Below are 16,140 nucleotides of genomic sequence, written 5' to 3'. Positions count from 1 at the left end.
GGGTCACGTGGTCCGGCAGTCACGTGCACCCGGCGGCTCCCGCTCCGCCGGGCCTGGAGTTCTGCGCGCCTGCGCAGTGCGGGCGCTGGGAGGGGTGCGGGCGCTGGGAGGGTTGCCGGCGCGGCAGTGCAGGCTGCAGGAAGCGGGAGGTTCGGCTCCCGCTCCTTGTTTCTTACCTGCGGCCGGGTCGCGGAAGCTTGCGCGCTTGGCACGTGCTTCTTCTTTTCCGGCGGAGAGGTTAGTGCACTGCCTTTCCCTACCCAGCTTGTGTGGGCGCTCACAGCGGTTCTCACCTTTGATCCCGGCCGCTCTGAACCGCTCGGGTCACAGGTTTCCCCGGAACCGGTGCGGTGATCTTTGGTTGACTTAGCTGGGAGTAGAAAAGCACGCAATCCGTAAACACTTACTGAACCTTTTTTTGAGCCAGTGCATAGCGCTTACCGCAGAGATTTAAAAAAAAAAGAAAAATGAGCTTAAGGAATTGGAAGGCATGCTCCCAAAGATTAGCGCGTTATCCGTTGAATCGTAATCTGGCTGATAACTGTTTTCTTATTTGGTATTATTGTTAAGAAGTAGGAAATGTGCCCAGTAACTGAGTAGCTGCCTTGTATTTCATTTAGAAAACATGAATTAAATACCTACTGTATACTGGGCACTGTGATCACAGAAGACACAGCATGAAAGGAAGACAGATCTTATCCTCAAGAAGCTTACATTCTACGGAAGGGAGAGAGAAATCTGTTCTTTCCTCTTCTGTTTTCTACTTTAGCTTTGTCACTATTTTTTTTTAATTATTATTTTTTTTAATAATCTCTACACCCAACATGGGGCTCAAACTCACAGCCCGGAGATCAAGAGCCCCAGGCTCCACCAACTGAGCCAGCCAGGCGCGCCTACCTTTGTCACTACTTTTTTTTTTTTTAAGATTTTATTTATTTATTTGAGACAGAGAGAATGAGAGAGACAGAGAGCACGTGAGAGGGGATAGGGTCAGAGGACGAAGCAGACTCCCTGCCGAGCAGGGAGCCCGATGCGGGACTCGATCCCGGGACTCCAGGATCATGACCTGAGCCGAAGGCAGTCGCTTAACCAACTGAGCCACCCAGGCGCCCCTTTGTCACTACTTAACATATATTTTACTGACTTACCCAGTTTATGCTCTGTCATCTCCAATGTGATGGAAGTTTCAAAAGGTGGGAATTTTTGTCTGTTTTATTTTCATGTGTATTATCAGCAATTAGGACAAAATCTGGCACATGGTAGGAACTCAGTTCATCTTTGTTATATGAATTGACAAATTAGAAATACAAGGCATTCAAGTGATGTTCAATGCAGTGGAGAAATACACAGGGGAGGAAGATAGTCGGTTGTGCATTTTAAATGAAGTGGTTTGAGAAGACTTCACTGGGTAGAAGTCTGTTGGAGCAAAGATCTGAAGGAGGTGAGGGAATGAGCCTTACAGATTCTTAGGAGAAGAGCATAAGGAACAGTCAGCACAGGGCGCCTGAGTGGCTCAGTTGGTTAAGCGACTGCCTTCGGCTCAGGTCATGATCCTGGAGTCCCGGGATCGAGTCCCATGTCGGGCTCCTTGCTCAGCAGGGGGTCTGCTTCTCCCTCTGACCCTCCCCCCTCTCATGTGCTCTCTCTCTCTCATTCTCTCTCTCTCAAATAAATAAAATCTTTAAAAAAAAGGAACAGTCAGCACAAAAAGTACCCAAATCCATAGTGAATGGAGCAAAATGAGCAAGGCATAGAGCTGTAGGAGGTGTTAAGGTGGAGATAAAGGGCAGAGAATGTAGGACCATGCATCCATTTTAAGGTCTTTGGCTTTTATTTCAAGTAAGATGAGAGGCCAGCATCAAGTTTGGTCCAAGAGGAAAGATGTGATCCGACGTAGATCTTCAAAGGATTACTTTAGCTGCTGTGTTGAGAAGAATCTGTAGGAGGCGAAGAACAGAAACTGGGAGACCCGTTAGGTGGCTGTTACAATAATCATGGGAAAGACAGCAGCTTGGACCAGGGTGGTAGCAGTGTCCGTTGAGACCTGGTGCAAATAAAGCCGGTGGGATTTGCTGACCTATTGGGTATGGGGAAAGAAGAGGCAGGTGGATTGTAGGTTTTTGCCTTTAGCAAAGATGAGAATGTAGTTGCTATTTTGTGAATGGGGAAGACTGTGGGAAGAATAGCATTTGTGGGAAGATTTCAGAAGCTCAGTATTAGGCATGTTATGTTTTTCATGCATATCAGAGTGGTTTAGGAATAAATATTTGCTATTTATCAGAGTGACTTAGGGATAAATGTTTGCCATTCATCAATGTGTAGGTTGCATATAAGGAGCTGAGAATAGAGAAGGAAAGTGGCCCAAATACTGAGCCATGGTGCTTTTGATTGTTGAGGGGATAGGAAAACACAAAAGAGATGGAAGGTACAACCAATGAGGTAGGAGGGAAATGGCCAGTATCGAATACCAGAAGCCAAATGAAGAAGGTGCTTCCAGGTGATCAACTAATCTGATGTTGCTGATAAGTCAGGTAAAATGAAGACGAGAAGTGACCATTGGACTTAGAAATATAGAGGTCATTGGTGGCCTTCACAAGTGGGTTTTGGCGAAGTGGTAGGGATGAAAGCCTGACTGAAGTGGATTCAAGAAAATCAGAGGAGTTAGAGACAGTTAATAAAACTTTTAAAGGAAAGGAACTGAGAGAAAAGGTATAGTGTATGGAAGGAAAGATGGGGTCAGGGGAGAGTTGTTTTTATAAGATAGAGAGAAATTAAAGCATAGTCATATGCTAATAAGAATATGCTGGAAAGGGACACCTGAGTGGCTCAGTCAGTTAAGCATCTGACTCTTGGTTTCAGCTCAGGTCATGATCTCAGGATCCTGAGATCAAGCCCCGCATTGGGCTCTGTGCTCAGCGCAGAGTCTGCTTGACCCTCTCCCTCTTCACTTCCTCATGCTCTCTCTCTCTGGGATAAATAAATAAAATCTTTTTAAAAAATGCTGAAAAGAAGGAAAAATAAATAGCATGGAAGAGAAAAGAAGAGTTTAACCATTCCTACTAGAGGCAGAAAGGGATGAGACTTGGTGTGCACATGGAGGACCTGGTTCCAGATGAGACCAGGGGCAGCTCATCTGTGGCAGCAGAAGGGAAGACAAAATACATGGGCACAGAAGTAGTAGGTGGGCAGGTGGATCATGGTGAGAGCTTGTGGAAATTCTCTTCTGATTGTCAACGAAAGAGGAAGAAAGATCATTGTTAAGAATGAGAAAGGAAGAGGAGACATTGGAGGTATGAGGAGAGAGCACAGAGTAGACTCTGGTAGGGAAATAGGTTATGGTTGTTGAGCAGCATGAAAGGCGCTCCTGAAGGAAGTGGTCATGATTTTAAAGTGAGACCAGTTGGCATGGTTGGTTGGCTGGTTGTCTGTAGCCACGTCCAGAGGCAGGCACGTATTAGGTGAGTTATATTTAATTTCAATGGATGTGGTGTGACATGGGCATGTGGAAGAGAGAGGATGCAAGGGATCTGAGGTCTGGGGGAGAGAGAGATGGTAAACCACAGAATGTATACTGAGCGTGGCAAAAGTGAGGTGTGGGGAATGAGGGGCGCTAAAAGGGTGTTTGGATCATTAAATGGTTAGGTCCTGTTGGGGTTGAAGAACTGCTGGAATTGAGGAAGAGGAGTGAGTTTGAAACACCAGACATGGAGTTTGGAGTAGAATGCTTGAAACCGAGCATATGAGGTTGCAGTTGCTGATGATGCACAAAGCTTATGCAGAGCTTTCAGAGTAATTAACAATCTAATATACTTTTAACCTTTACAGTTAGTTTGTACAATTAAAATTTAACTTTCCTGAGATGTGCCCCAGTTTTTAACAAAACCTAAATTTTGTGTGTGTGTTGGACACCTTAAATGCTACATCTGTCTTTCTCTGCAAAGACAGAGAGAAAACACACCTCTTGTTTGTCCTGTCGCTTTTGCGTTCTTTGTCCTGGTGCTTTGTGTGGCCTCTGTGTGCAGGCAGTCTTTAGTTTCAAGGTAAGAATGTCCTTGAAGAGAGTAGGAGAACCAGTGTATACAAATTTCTAAAATATTTTATAATTAGTTTCTTTAAAACCCACTGGTTCAACTGGCAAGGAATAGTACTAATTAAAGGGGAACTATAGCTAGCTAGTTGGACTAGAACTAAACACAGAATTCCAGTTTTTGAGATATTTTGAAAGCAGTAGCTTCTAAACATGGCTGTGACTCGCCCTGGTCTTCTTCCTTCTAGAGGTAGGTAATATAGCACAGTGGTTACTGTATCATCTTTGGAATTGGAAAAGCCTCGGTTGTAATTACGCTTGTGTTTATTTTTTTTAACCTCATTCTTTTACTAGACTTAGGTTAAGGTGTATTTGTCTTGCAGATGTTTTTACAGAAAGATGCTTATGACCTATGGTGAGCGCTGTGAATTGTGTTAAGACTGATGAATCACAGACCTGTATCTCTGAAACAAATAATACATTATATGTTTAAAAAAAAAAAAAAGAAGAAGCAGCTAGTAGGAAAGGAAAAATGAAGGGGGGGAATCGGAGGGGGAGATGAACCATGAGACACTATGGACTCTGAGAAACAAACTGAGGGTTTTAGAGGGGAGGGGGAGAGGAGGATGGGTTACCCGGTGATGGGTATTAAGGAGGGCACGTATTGCGTGGAGCACTGGGTGTTATACCCAAACAATGAATCATGGAACACTACATTAAAAAAATAATAATAATTTTTTAAAATATGCTTATTACCTAGGAGAATATTGTGTATATTTGAAAACATGTAAAAACAAAAACACCTTGAACTTCTAATTCTTTTTCTTTTAGCTTGGGATGTGGTAATGTCAGCCAGACTGTTCAGAGCCCTGGCCGGATCTCACTGTATTTTATCAAAAGTATGTCAATGCCAAAAACTTGTTCATCGAACATTAAAACCACTTAAAGAATTTGAGACTACAGCATGCAGCACCATGACGAGAAGTCAAAATTTGGATTTGTTCTTTCCTGGTACAGCAGCTGGTGGTTTGAGTAAGTCCCCGGTCCTGGAAATGAATCGGAAAATCTCAAATACAAGCACACTCTCTCCATTAAATGCTGTGCATTGCCAAGATGAAAGAGTGCACCTTCCAACCAGGAAATCTTTTGGTACTCACAGGAAAGTGACTCACAAACCGAATCTATTAGGTTCTAAGTGGTTTATAAAAATATTAGAGCGGCATTACTCATCTCCATCAACAGAAACACTTGTTTCTAAACAAGACTTTCCGCAAATCAAGAGACCACTAAAAGCATCGAGGACCAGGCAGCCATCCAGGACCAACCTCCCAGTTCTGTCTGTGAATGAGGTAAAAATGTGTGGTGGGATGGGGCACCTGGGTGGCTCAGTCGTTAAGCGTCTGCCTTCGGCTCAGGTCATGATGCCAGGGTCCTGGGATCGAGCCCCGCATCGGGCTCCCTGCTCGGCGGGAAGCCTGCTTCTCCCTCCCCCACTCCCCCTGCTTGTGTTCCCTCTCTCGCTGTGTCTCTCTCTGTCAAATAAATAAAATATTAAAAAAAATAAAAAAGTGTGGTGGTGGCCCAAGGTGGGACTCGATTTCACGACCCTGAGATCATGACTTGAGCCAAAATCAGAGTCAGGCGCTTAACCGACTGAGTCACCCTAGTGCCCCAGGGAATCAACATCTTAGTTTTAAAAATCAATAGTATGTATAAAGACAAGGTATAGGCAATTAAATATAAAAATATAGTTTATGAAAAGATTAGTTATTGACTTAAGGAAACTTTGAGGAAGAAGACTAGTATTAAGTCCAGTGTTGGAATCGTACTGTAAAAAACACCCATTTAGGGCGCCTGGGCGGCTCAGTCGTTAAGCGTCTGCCTTCGGCTCAGGTCATGATCCCAGGGTCCTGGGATCGAGTCCCACATTGGGCTCCCTGTTCGGCGGGAAGCCTGCTTCTCCCTCTCGCACTCCCCCTGCTTGTGTTCCTGCTCTCGCTGTCTTTCTCTCTGACAAATAAATAAATAAAATCTTTAAAAAAAAAAAAAAAAAAACCCATTTAAAAAAATTCAAACTAGGAATTCATCAAATTTAAAAAATCATTTTTTAGTAGCTATGCAGACAGGTAAGCACTCATTAGCCTGTGGTAACTATATGGAATTGGGTAGTGAAATGATATGGCAAGGTACAATCAGAAAAGAGTGAGAGGTTTTTGCTTTTTTAGCCTTTGAGGGCTGAAGGGGGCTTTTTTATTCACTGTTAAGAGGTTTATGGGAGTTTCTCAGCTACATTGCATTTCCCTTCTAAATGATCAATACTATTTAAGGTCAAGATTAAGCCTTTTGCTAGCTTTTGTATCTTGCATAATACCTAGAACGGTGCCTTATACTTAATAAATGTTTATTAAATTGGAAAAGAGAGAAGAGAGGCAAAGGGATCTTTGATGTCCATGGCCATCAGCATTAAAAATGAGAATGTAGAATATTTAAAGCTTGATCAGGCCTTCTGATTCTATCAGAAAACAGGTTAGACTGTCTTAAAATCTTGATTCTGAGAAGTAGACCCTGAGCATGTTTAATTTGTGTTGTTTTGTTTTGTTTTTTTTCTTACTGCATAGTTGACTTCCTTCAGAAAGGTCTATACATCTTCACTATTGATCCTCAGGTGATGAAGTTAGGAATTGATTCACTCATTCATTTTTTTTTTTTTTTTTTTAAGTAATCTCTACACCCAGTGTAGGGCTCAACCTCATGACCCTGAGATCAAGAGTCACATGATCTTCCCACTGAGCCAGCCAGGAGCCCCTTGGAACATTATTTCTGATGATCGTACTTTTCATAGGCAGACACAATCTTGAGCTGTGACGAGGTACTCTATCCCCAGAGCCAAAGACTGGCTTTTATCTGCCCCAGATGGAGGGCCACTCCTTTCCACATGGGTGTCATGGGGCTGGCAAACCCTTTGTGGCGGTATAGCCCTTTCTCCCCCTCTGGACTGAGACAGGAAGGACTCTGCTTTGTACCAGAGAGTAGGTGTGCTTTGTCTGGATCCCCACACAAGCTCCTGAGCTCACCCTCTTCCTCTGCCACACAGCATGCTCCCAGAATTGACTGAATGAGGTTAATCACCCTCTCTACTGGAATCCAATCTTTACCTGGTGTCATTTGCAGAGATTAACCTACTAAGATACTCAACCCATGTGCCATTGGCTCATAGTTTATCAGGGCAACAGTGCTTCCTGTTGGTGTGTCCTGTCTCTCAGGAGGAGCCTGCTGGACGATGACAGCCACTGTTCTGAGCAGCATGGGGATGGGCACGAAAGGGAAGATGCCAGGTGCCTGCTCGTGGTTTTCAGAGGAACACCCTACTGTGTACTGCAAAGTTAACTAGTGGGTTAAGAGTTGTCTGTCTGTTCTTGGGTGGGTTTTTTAGAAAGCATCAGAATGTATTACTGTGGTAGAGTATCAAACTAGGAATTCATCAAATTTAAAAAATCATTTTTTAGTAGCTATGCAGACAGGTTTTTTAGAAAGCATCAGAATGTATCGTGGTAGAGCTAACACTGTTTTGTGTCGGGTACTGGTATGTGCACACATGCCTATGTGTATGTACTGTGTATACAAAAGGCTTTCTCACCACGGGAGGTGGTCAGAAATTTGAAAGGCAAAGCATCATACTGGTAATGTAAAATGTATTTGTGTTTTCTAACTTTTATCTGCAGTCTATACATAACAGGGAAAACATGCATTTTTCTTTCTGCAATATAGAAGCAACATTACAGTAATGCATTAATTTTCTTCAGTACTAGAATGTGAATAAAAATAAACTTTCTTTTTCAAGAAAAGTGTTCCATCAGAGTGTGTGATGCGCTAAAACAAGAATCGTATATAGATTTCTAGCCCCATCTGCTGGAACATGTTTTCTGTGGCCAGGAAAATGAAACACATATTGAAACACCGTGGCTTTCTTGGCTTTGGGTTTTAGGGTTTTGTTTTTGTTTTTTTAACATTTTAAAATAGAAAGGCCTAAACTTAGGTGTTAAATCCAGTAACTATTTTAGGTTAATTTGGCACAATAATTCGTTTATTTAAGAATGAGTTGTTGATCCCTATCCTAAATCCTGAAATTTGCTCTCTCTACATATAGATATGTGATTCATTATAAAAACCCAGAAAAAGACATGTATAAAAACAAAAGCTTCTCACAATGTAACAATATCATTAACGGGGGAAAAAAATGTGAACACACTCCATGGGCCTCTCTTTCCCTTTACCAAATGGATTTGAGTACAGTCTTGAAACATAAAGGATATAAAGCTAAAAAAAGATCTAACAAATCAAACTGAAGAACTTTATGCATCATTTATTAATAGAAGAAGCCATTGGTTAAAGAGAGACTGAGATCCGAGATGCACAAGGAGGATACAGAAAGTGGTGTGGCAAGCCAGATAAGCTGTGTGACCCTGGCCAGAACTGTGAGCCAAACCAAACATGAGACAGTGAGAGAGGGAAAGGTGACAATCTTCAGAAAGTCTGCAAAAATCCTTGGAATGGCTAAGTAAAAACAGATTGTGTTTTAAGATTTTTTTTTTTTTTAAGATTTTATTTATTTATTTGACAGAGAGAGACACAGAGAGAGAGGGAACACAAGCAGGGGGAGTGGGAGAGGGAGAAGCAGGCTTCCCGAGGAGCAGGGAGCCCAATGTGGGGCTCGATCCCAGGACCCTGGGACCATGACCCGAGCCGAAGGCAGACGCCTAACGACTAAGCCCCCCAGGCGCCCCTCAAGATTTATTTTTAATCTCTTTGGGACTCAATATATTTTCTCATGGAAGTAGTGACTGAATGCCTTGCCTTGTCCCATCCTTGAGAATGCAGAGTAGTATACCTTCTTAGCACGGACGAGGCTGGTCCGTAACAGATGATGGTGAAGCAGGCAAGAGACAGCAGGGAGTGGGAGGGCCTGGGTGCACTGGAGAACTGGGACCCCGTCCTCCACCTTAGTTGATCATTGCCAGATCTTGATCAAAAGTTGGTGGAAATCTGGGTTTTGTGTGAAATCTCAATTTGTTGTTGACGATGAATTCAAATCTTAAAAAGACTAGTTGGGTCACCTTTTGAGTTGGAGTTTACAATTCTGATTCTAGAGACAGTTGGCCTCCGCCACTTTCGGTACAGTTATGGAAAGATCATTCACTGGACTGGTTCTTGGACTGGGGCCCCCTTATTGCCTCATCTCTTTTTTTTTTAAATTTTTTTTAAAGGAGCCTTTTTTTTTTTTTAAGCTTTTACTTATTTACTTGACAGAGAGCAAGAGCACAAGCAAGGAGAGCGGCAGGCAAAGGGCAAGGGAGAAGCAGGCCCCCCACCGAGCAAGGAGCCCTATTTGGGGTCTCGATCCCAGGACCCTGGGATGATGACCTCACCCGAAGGCAGACGCTTCACCAACTGAACCACCCAGGTGCCCCCAATTTTTTTTTTTTTTTTAATTTTTTTAAGTAGGCTCCACACTCAGCCTAGAGCCCAGTGTGGGGCTTGAACTCACAATGCTGAGATCAAGACCTGAGCTGAGATCAAGAGTCGGACGCTTAACCAACTGAGCCACCCAGGCACCCCTCTCCTCATCTCTAATCTTTTTTGTGCTTCCTGCTCTTCTCCATCCGGCCCAGACTAAGCATGTCAACTGTAGTAATCACAGAAATAATTCTCACATGCAAACTAATATACTGTGATTTTGCTTGGCAAGCTTCAGTAAATTTGTTGGGTCTCCTGCAGACCAAAGCCTGCCCACTGTGGCCATACCTGATGCCCGTTACCAGGATTCCTCTCTTTCATCCAGCTTAATCACATGTCCTGTCAGCTCTTTCTAACTCCATGGACCCTTAAAAGAACAGACAGTGCTAGCATTCTAAACCTTAAGCACGTAATTAATTCCTCTGTAACTATACTATCTGTACTCTGGCTGTATGGATCTATATGATTTGTACATCAGCATGTTCTTACCTTCAGAGTGACTCTGGGAATCAGCTTGTCAGATACCTACCTGCAAAAGGTGTCCTGCATTCATTTATCCTCACATTCAACAGCAATTGCTGATGGTCTGACTTTCCTTTTTTTTTTCTTTTCTAATTAAGTTAAAATCATTTTGCCGATGAATGGATATTGGATTGATTTTAGGTTTTTCAGTTAGTGTGTATCCTCAGGTCCTCTGTTTATTCCTCTGCTACTTTTTAAGCCACACATTAAAACGGCATAACCGATTTAAGGAAAAGGCAAAGCAGAGTTAGGCCAATTCCTGAGATAGGGCCAGGAGTTAGATAACAAATGTGGGAGAGGGGAAGGAAGGAATATATAATATACGACTCTCCTGAAACTTTGTACTAGGAATGTAACAGAAAGGGAAAGGGTTTAGTGTTGAGATGAGTAACTCCTAGGAGTAAATTTTGATTCAGTGATTCATAAAGCTCTTTTAACTGGTGGTGGGCCAAAGCAGCATATGTATCAAATAAGCATAGAATGACCCACGTTCTGATTGGAAATATTAATTATGAACATATGAAAATTCAGATGTAAATTACTTGATAAACTTTTTCACCTCTCATAAGTTTTCATGGTTTAAACATACCCGTACATGCAATAGTAATAATTATAATCTCACAAATATTGACCATTTGTTCTAGCCCTGATTCTGAGCAATTGACATTCATCTGCTTGTTTAAACTTCACAACAATCCTATAAGGCATTTTGTCATTCTGATTTTTTTCTTAAAAACCATTCAGATTCTGCACTGAACTCATGAAGCCTTCACCAGTAGCTTTGAACTCAATGGACTTCATCCCCTAGTAAGAAATATATTCTACGGGCGCCTGGGTGGCTCAGTCGTTAAGCGTCTGCCTTCGGCTCAGGTCATGATCCCAGGGTCCTGGGATCGAGTCCCACGTCAGGCTCCCTGCTCCGCGGGAGGCCTGCTTCTCCCTCTCCCACTCTCCCTGCTTGTGTTCCTGCTCTTGCTATGTCTCTCTCTGTCAAATAAATAAATAAAATCTTTAAAAATATATATATATATATATTTTACGTTATATGGACTTAGACATGTGTAGGTGACAAAAAAAAAACTTCATGAAATAACATTTACCTGTACTGTGAATGATGTACTATAATATTTTCTGTTTTGCTGTATTTAATTCTTTTTTTTTTTTTTTAAAGATTTTATTTATTTATTTGACAGAGAGAGACACAGTGAGAGAGGGAACACAAGCAGGGGGAGTGGGAGAGGGAGAAGCAGGCTTCCCGCGGAGCAGGGAGCCCGATGTGGGGCTCGATCCCAGGACCCTGGGATCATGACCTGAGCTGAAGGCAGACGCTTAACCGACTAAGCCACCCAGGCGCCCCTGTATTTAATTCTTTCTAAAAGTTGGTTTGGGCCAAGTAAATCGGTAGCGGGCCTCACTGATGGGTTGTGACTGACAGAGTGATGAAAGCACAGTGCTGTGCCATGTCCCTTACCGTCCGTGTGCTGTGCACACACACGCACACACACAGCACAGATGGACACGTGTGTACACAGACGAGACTCCATGCACGAACGAAACCCAGACACATCCTCAGATAAACACACTTTTTGTTGAGTAGTAACCAGAGTAAAAGTTCTGTACTTCCTTTGTAGGCTTAAAGTAATCTCTGCGGTACAGGGCTAGTGACATATTATCAAATGGCCTCAAATAATAATGTTGCTGTGAAAAAGTCATGGAAACGCAGGTTTGGAGAGACTGTAAATATCATTCCACCCAGGGCCATATGATGCCTTAATCCTCTCCGTATCTTTTGTTCGATCTGCGCTTGCAACACCACCACTCGGAGAGCAGCTCTCTTTTCTGGATAGCCCATTACATCTTTTGGGGGGCTGGTAGGAGAAAGTCCTTTCACAGATTGGGCTGAAATCCATCTCCCTGTTCCTTCTTTCTCTTCACCCTTATCATATCCCTTGTATGAATCTTTGAGACGTTTAATGAAAACTCTCAAGAGCTTGCTTTGCAATATGGAGTCCTGGAAGGTGATAGCCATCAGACATTTTAACCTCTTGGTAACCCATGTCATGCTAATCTCGCCAAAACAGGACCTGATGCACTGCACAGCGTTTGCAACTGCAGATGAATATCATCTCGGGACTCTCTCTCAAGATCTGGCCTCCTATGGATATGTTGAAGTAACAAGCTTGCCTAGAGGTACATCTTGAACCTGGGGCCAAGTATGGTAAAATATATTAGAAAATAATTTTCCTATGATATGCCTTAAATATGCATTTGTTTACCTTCCATTTTCTACTTAAAAGATTATATCAGGGCACCTGGGTGGCACACTTGGTTAAGCATCCAGCTCTTGGTTTCCGCTCAGGTCATGATCAGGGTCGTGAGATCGAGCCCCATATTGGACTCCGGGCTCAATGGGGAGTCTGCTTGGGACTCTCTCCCTCTACCTCTGTACCCCCCCACCCACCGCACGCTCTCATGTGTGCGCTCTCTCTCTAAAATCAATCTTTAAAAAAAAATAAAGGATTGTATCACAAAAATGATGTTGAGTCTTCTTATACAAATGGCAAAGATAAGAAATTAAAATGTATTTCAGAGAACTTAGCTCTCAGATTAAAATCAGTATGGTTTATTAAGCTTTATTTGTAGGATCACTGTGACTTGGGATGATCAAAGGCTGTGACACTTCATTTCTGTTGCATTAAAAAGTTGTTTTAGTGTTACAGAAGAACCATGCAATTAATAGAAGTGCAGGGAGAGGGGCACCCGGGTGGCTCAGTCGTTAAGCGTCTGCCTTTGGCTCAGGTCGTGATCCCAGGGTCCTGGGATCAAGCCCCACATCGGGCTCCCTGCTGGGCAGGAAGCCTGCTTCTCCCTCTCCCCCTGCTTGTGTTCCCTCCCTCACTGTGTCTCTCTCTGTCAAATAAATAAATAAAATCTTTAAAAAAAAAAAAAAAAAGAAATGCAGGGAGAGCCTTTATAGAAAATTTACCAGTACAATCCAATACTTTAAAACTAACAAAATTAACGAAAAGAGAAATATAAGGAATGTCGAAAAAGAGAATTAAAATAAACTTAACAGGATTTTAGGATAGTATCAGGAAGGATTCTTGAAAAAAATAGCCTATTTTATATTAAAGATTAAGTAACTTGGAACACTGTGATGGAGATTCATGAATTTACCACAAAGTAGCAAAAATAGCAGGTTGAAAACCTCCGTGCTACATAGAAAATTTTTCAGAGAGTCATTGACCCCATAAGAAACACTTGAAATGTCATTGTGCTCTTTCAGCCTTGGTGATCGGAACAGACTCTTTGTGCTATTTGATGGTAGAAACAAGCATAATTGAGAAAAACAGAGCTATGTCCAGAACCATGAAGATAATAAATTTTCCAGGTGTATCCTTGACTGATTTCAAAGGCTGTCAGCCGGGTGACCCTGTGCATTACAGCCTGGCTAGCTTCTAGTGCCAGGCCCACTGCCCTGGGTCTTTTCCTTGTCATTTATGTTGCTCTTGGCTGCGTAGGTGAACTTTGCTCTCTGTGGGATGTCGTGCTTAGGGAAGTTAGAGCTCACCCCAAAAAGGTAGTGTAGGATTTGGTTTTTATCTGAACGCCCCATTCCCCAGCCTCTACTAGGAACTCTGAAATTTTGTTGGTCCTAATTTTAGGTTTAGGTAATTTTAGGTTTTGCATATTAACATTAATATATTTGTTAGTTGACATATTCGTGTATATTTATTTATTTTTTTAAGATTTTTTATTTATTTATTTATTAGGGAGCGAGAGAGAAACAGCATGAGAGAGGAGAGGGTCAGAGGGAGAAGCAGACTCCCTGCCGAGCAGGGAGCCCAATGCGGGACTCGATCCCAGGACCCTGGGATCATGATCTGAGCCAAAGGCAGTCGCTTAACCAACTGAGCCACCCAGGCGCCCCATATTCGTGTATATTTATAATTTATGTTACAGAATATTTTATACTTACAACAAATACTATGCTAATATATAAGCAACTACTTACTGATGAATATATGTATATCAATTTATATTTAATAATATGTAAAAGGTTACAAATATTTAAATAGTTATAGGTGACTACAGTGTTGTTTCTCATGAATAGCTTTGAACTCAGATATGTTTTGAAATGGTCAGTATCTTTGTTTCTGTATATTTTCTGTTGTCTCACACTATATATAGTTTAAAATTCATCAAAATGACAAGTTTGAGAATATTAAAATTATGTTAGCAAAATGATATTTAAAGGAAGAGAATTTTGTAGAGAGTTTAATTCTTGAATCTTAGTTGTATTAAAACTAAGACTTTAGGGGCGCCTGGGTGGCTCAGTCATTAAGCGTCTGCCTTTGGCTCAGGTCATGATCCCAGGGTCCTGGGATCGAGCCCCGCATCAGGCTCTCTGCTCTGCCGGGAGCCTGCTTCTCCCTCTCCCTCTCCCACTCCCCCTGCTTGTGTTCCCTCTCTCTCTGTGTCTCTCTCTGTCAAATAAATAAATAAAATCTTTAAAAAAAAAATAACTAAGACTTTAATCATTATTAACTGGACTGGTGATCACTGAATAAAAATGAGTGTCAGTGCGTGGTTTTAAATAGTACCAATAATAGTGTCCCAGGTATTCCAGTGTTTTGTGAAAGTAATTTCTTACAGTCTTTTCATTTTCATATGTTAAATGCTTTCAGAAACCTAAACACGGACAGAATGTTACAGAGCACTTAATGGTATATGAAGGAATGATCATAAGGATATTATTAAAAGTTCATAGGTGACTTGTAAACCTGGAGTCACTTTATGATGGTAGCTTTTCATGCCTTTATTTTAAATCACAGATGCAGCAAATATTTTGGTGATGGGTGTGGAACACTCTGCTAAAGAAGGTGATCCTGGAACAATATTCTTCTTCAGGTAAGATAAGATAGCAACCCTACTGGGAAATGGGACTGTGGTCAGATAAGGTGGTCTTTTTTTTTTTTTTTTCTCTCTCCAAGGGTAGAACCACAGATGGTTTATTTTTATCTTTCTGCATTTTGCACCTTTTCTACATTGTAATTTTTTTCTTTCTCAAATTTTTATTTAAATTCTAATTAATAACATATAGTGTGATATTGGTTTTAGGAGTAGAATTTGGTGATTCCTCATTTATATATATATAACACCCAGTGCTCATCATAACAAGTGCCCTCCTTAATACACATCACCCGTCTAGCCCATCCCCTCACCCACCTCCCGTCAACCCTCTGTTTGTTCTCTATTGTTAAGAGTCGCATATGGTTTGTTTCCATCTCTCTCTCTCTTTTCCCTCCCTTCCCATATGTTCATCTGTTTTGTTTCTTAAATTCCACATGTGAGTGAGATCATACAGTATTTGTCTTTCTTTGACTGACTTATTTCACTTAACGTAGTGCTCCATCCACGTCGATGCAAATGGCAAGATTTCATTCTTTTGATGGCTGAGTAATATTCCATTCTATATATACACCACTTCTTCTTTATCCGTTCATCTGTCGGTGGACCTCTGGGCTCTTTCCATAGTTTGGCTATTATTGATACTGCTGTTATATGTATTGGGGTGCATGTGGCCCTTCGGATCTGTATTTTTGTGTCCTTTGGGTAAATACCTAGTAGTGCAGTTGCTGGATCATAGGGTAGTTCTGTTCTCAACTTTTTGAGAAAACTTTATACAGTTTTCCAGAGTGACTGTACCAGTTTGCATTCCCACCAACAAGATGGTTCCCCTTTCTCCGCATCCTCGCCAACATCTGTTGTTTTATGTGTTGCTAATTTTATCCATTCTGACACGTGTGAGGTGGTACCTCATCATGATTTTGATTTGTATTTCTCTGATGCTGAGTGATGTTGAGCATCCTTTCATGTGCCTGTTAGCCATCTGTGTGTGTTCTTTGGAGAAGTGTCTTTTCATGTCTTCTGCCCATTTCTTAACCGGAATTATTTGTTTTTTGGGTGTTGAGTTTGGTAAGTTTTTCATAGATTTTGGATACTAACCCTTTATCTGATACGTCATTTGCAGATATCTTCTCCCATTCCATAGGCTGCCTTTTAGTTTTGTTGAT

General features: G+C 41.8%; 1 protein-coding gene across 2 annotated transcripts in view; it reads left to right on the top strand.

The window, feature by feature from the left end:
* The first annotated feature begins 75 nt into the window (after window positions 1–75).
* Window positions 76–16,140, top strand: part of RMND1 (required for meiotic nuclear division 1 homolog) — a 43,903-nt gene continuing 27,838 nt past the window's right edge. The window contains exons 1-4 of one of the 2 annotated variants that reach the window (XM_045865752.2): window positions 101–237; window positions 4,859–5,376; window positions 12,145–12,253; window positions 14,899–14,974. In XM_045865752.2, the coding sequence (XP_045721708.1) occupies window positions 4,873–5,376; window positions 12,145–12,253; window positions 14,899–14,974 (689 nt within the window). In that variant the 5' untranslated portion in view covers window positions 101–237; window positions 4,859–4,872. Of the gene's footprint in view, window positions 238–4,858; window positions 5,377–12,144; window positions 12,254–14,898; window positions 14,975–16,140 lie in introns of both variants that reach the window. The other variant, XM_045865753.2, reaches the window with a different exon arrangement.

Source organism: Mirounga angustirostris, unplaced genomic scaffold (assembly GCF_029215605.1).
Source record: "Mirounga angustirostris isolate CCGP_5_RB_7025 unplaced genomic scaffold, mMirAng1.0.hap1 SCAF_8, whole genome shotgun sequence".
Classification (NCBI taxonomy): domain Eukaryota; kingdom Metazoa; phylum Chordata; class Mammalia; order Carnivora; family Phocidae; genus Mirounga; species Mirounga angustirostris.
This window is presented reverse-complemented; position numbering and strand designations above follow the sequence as displayed.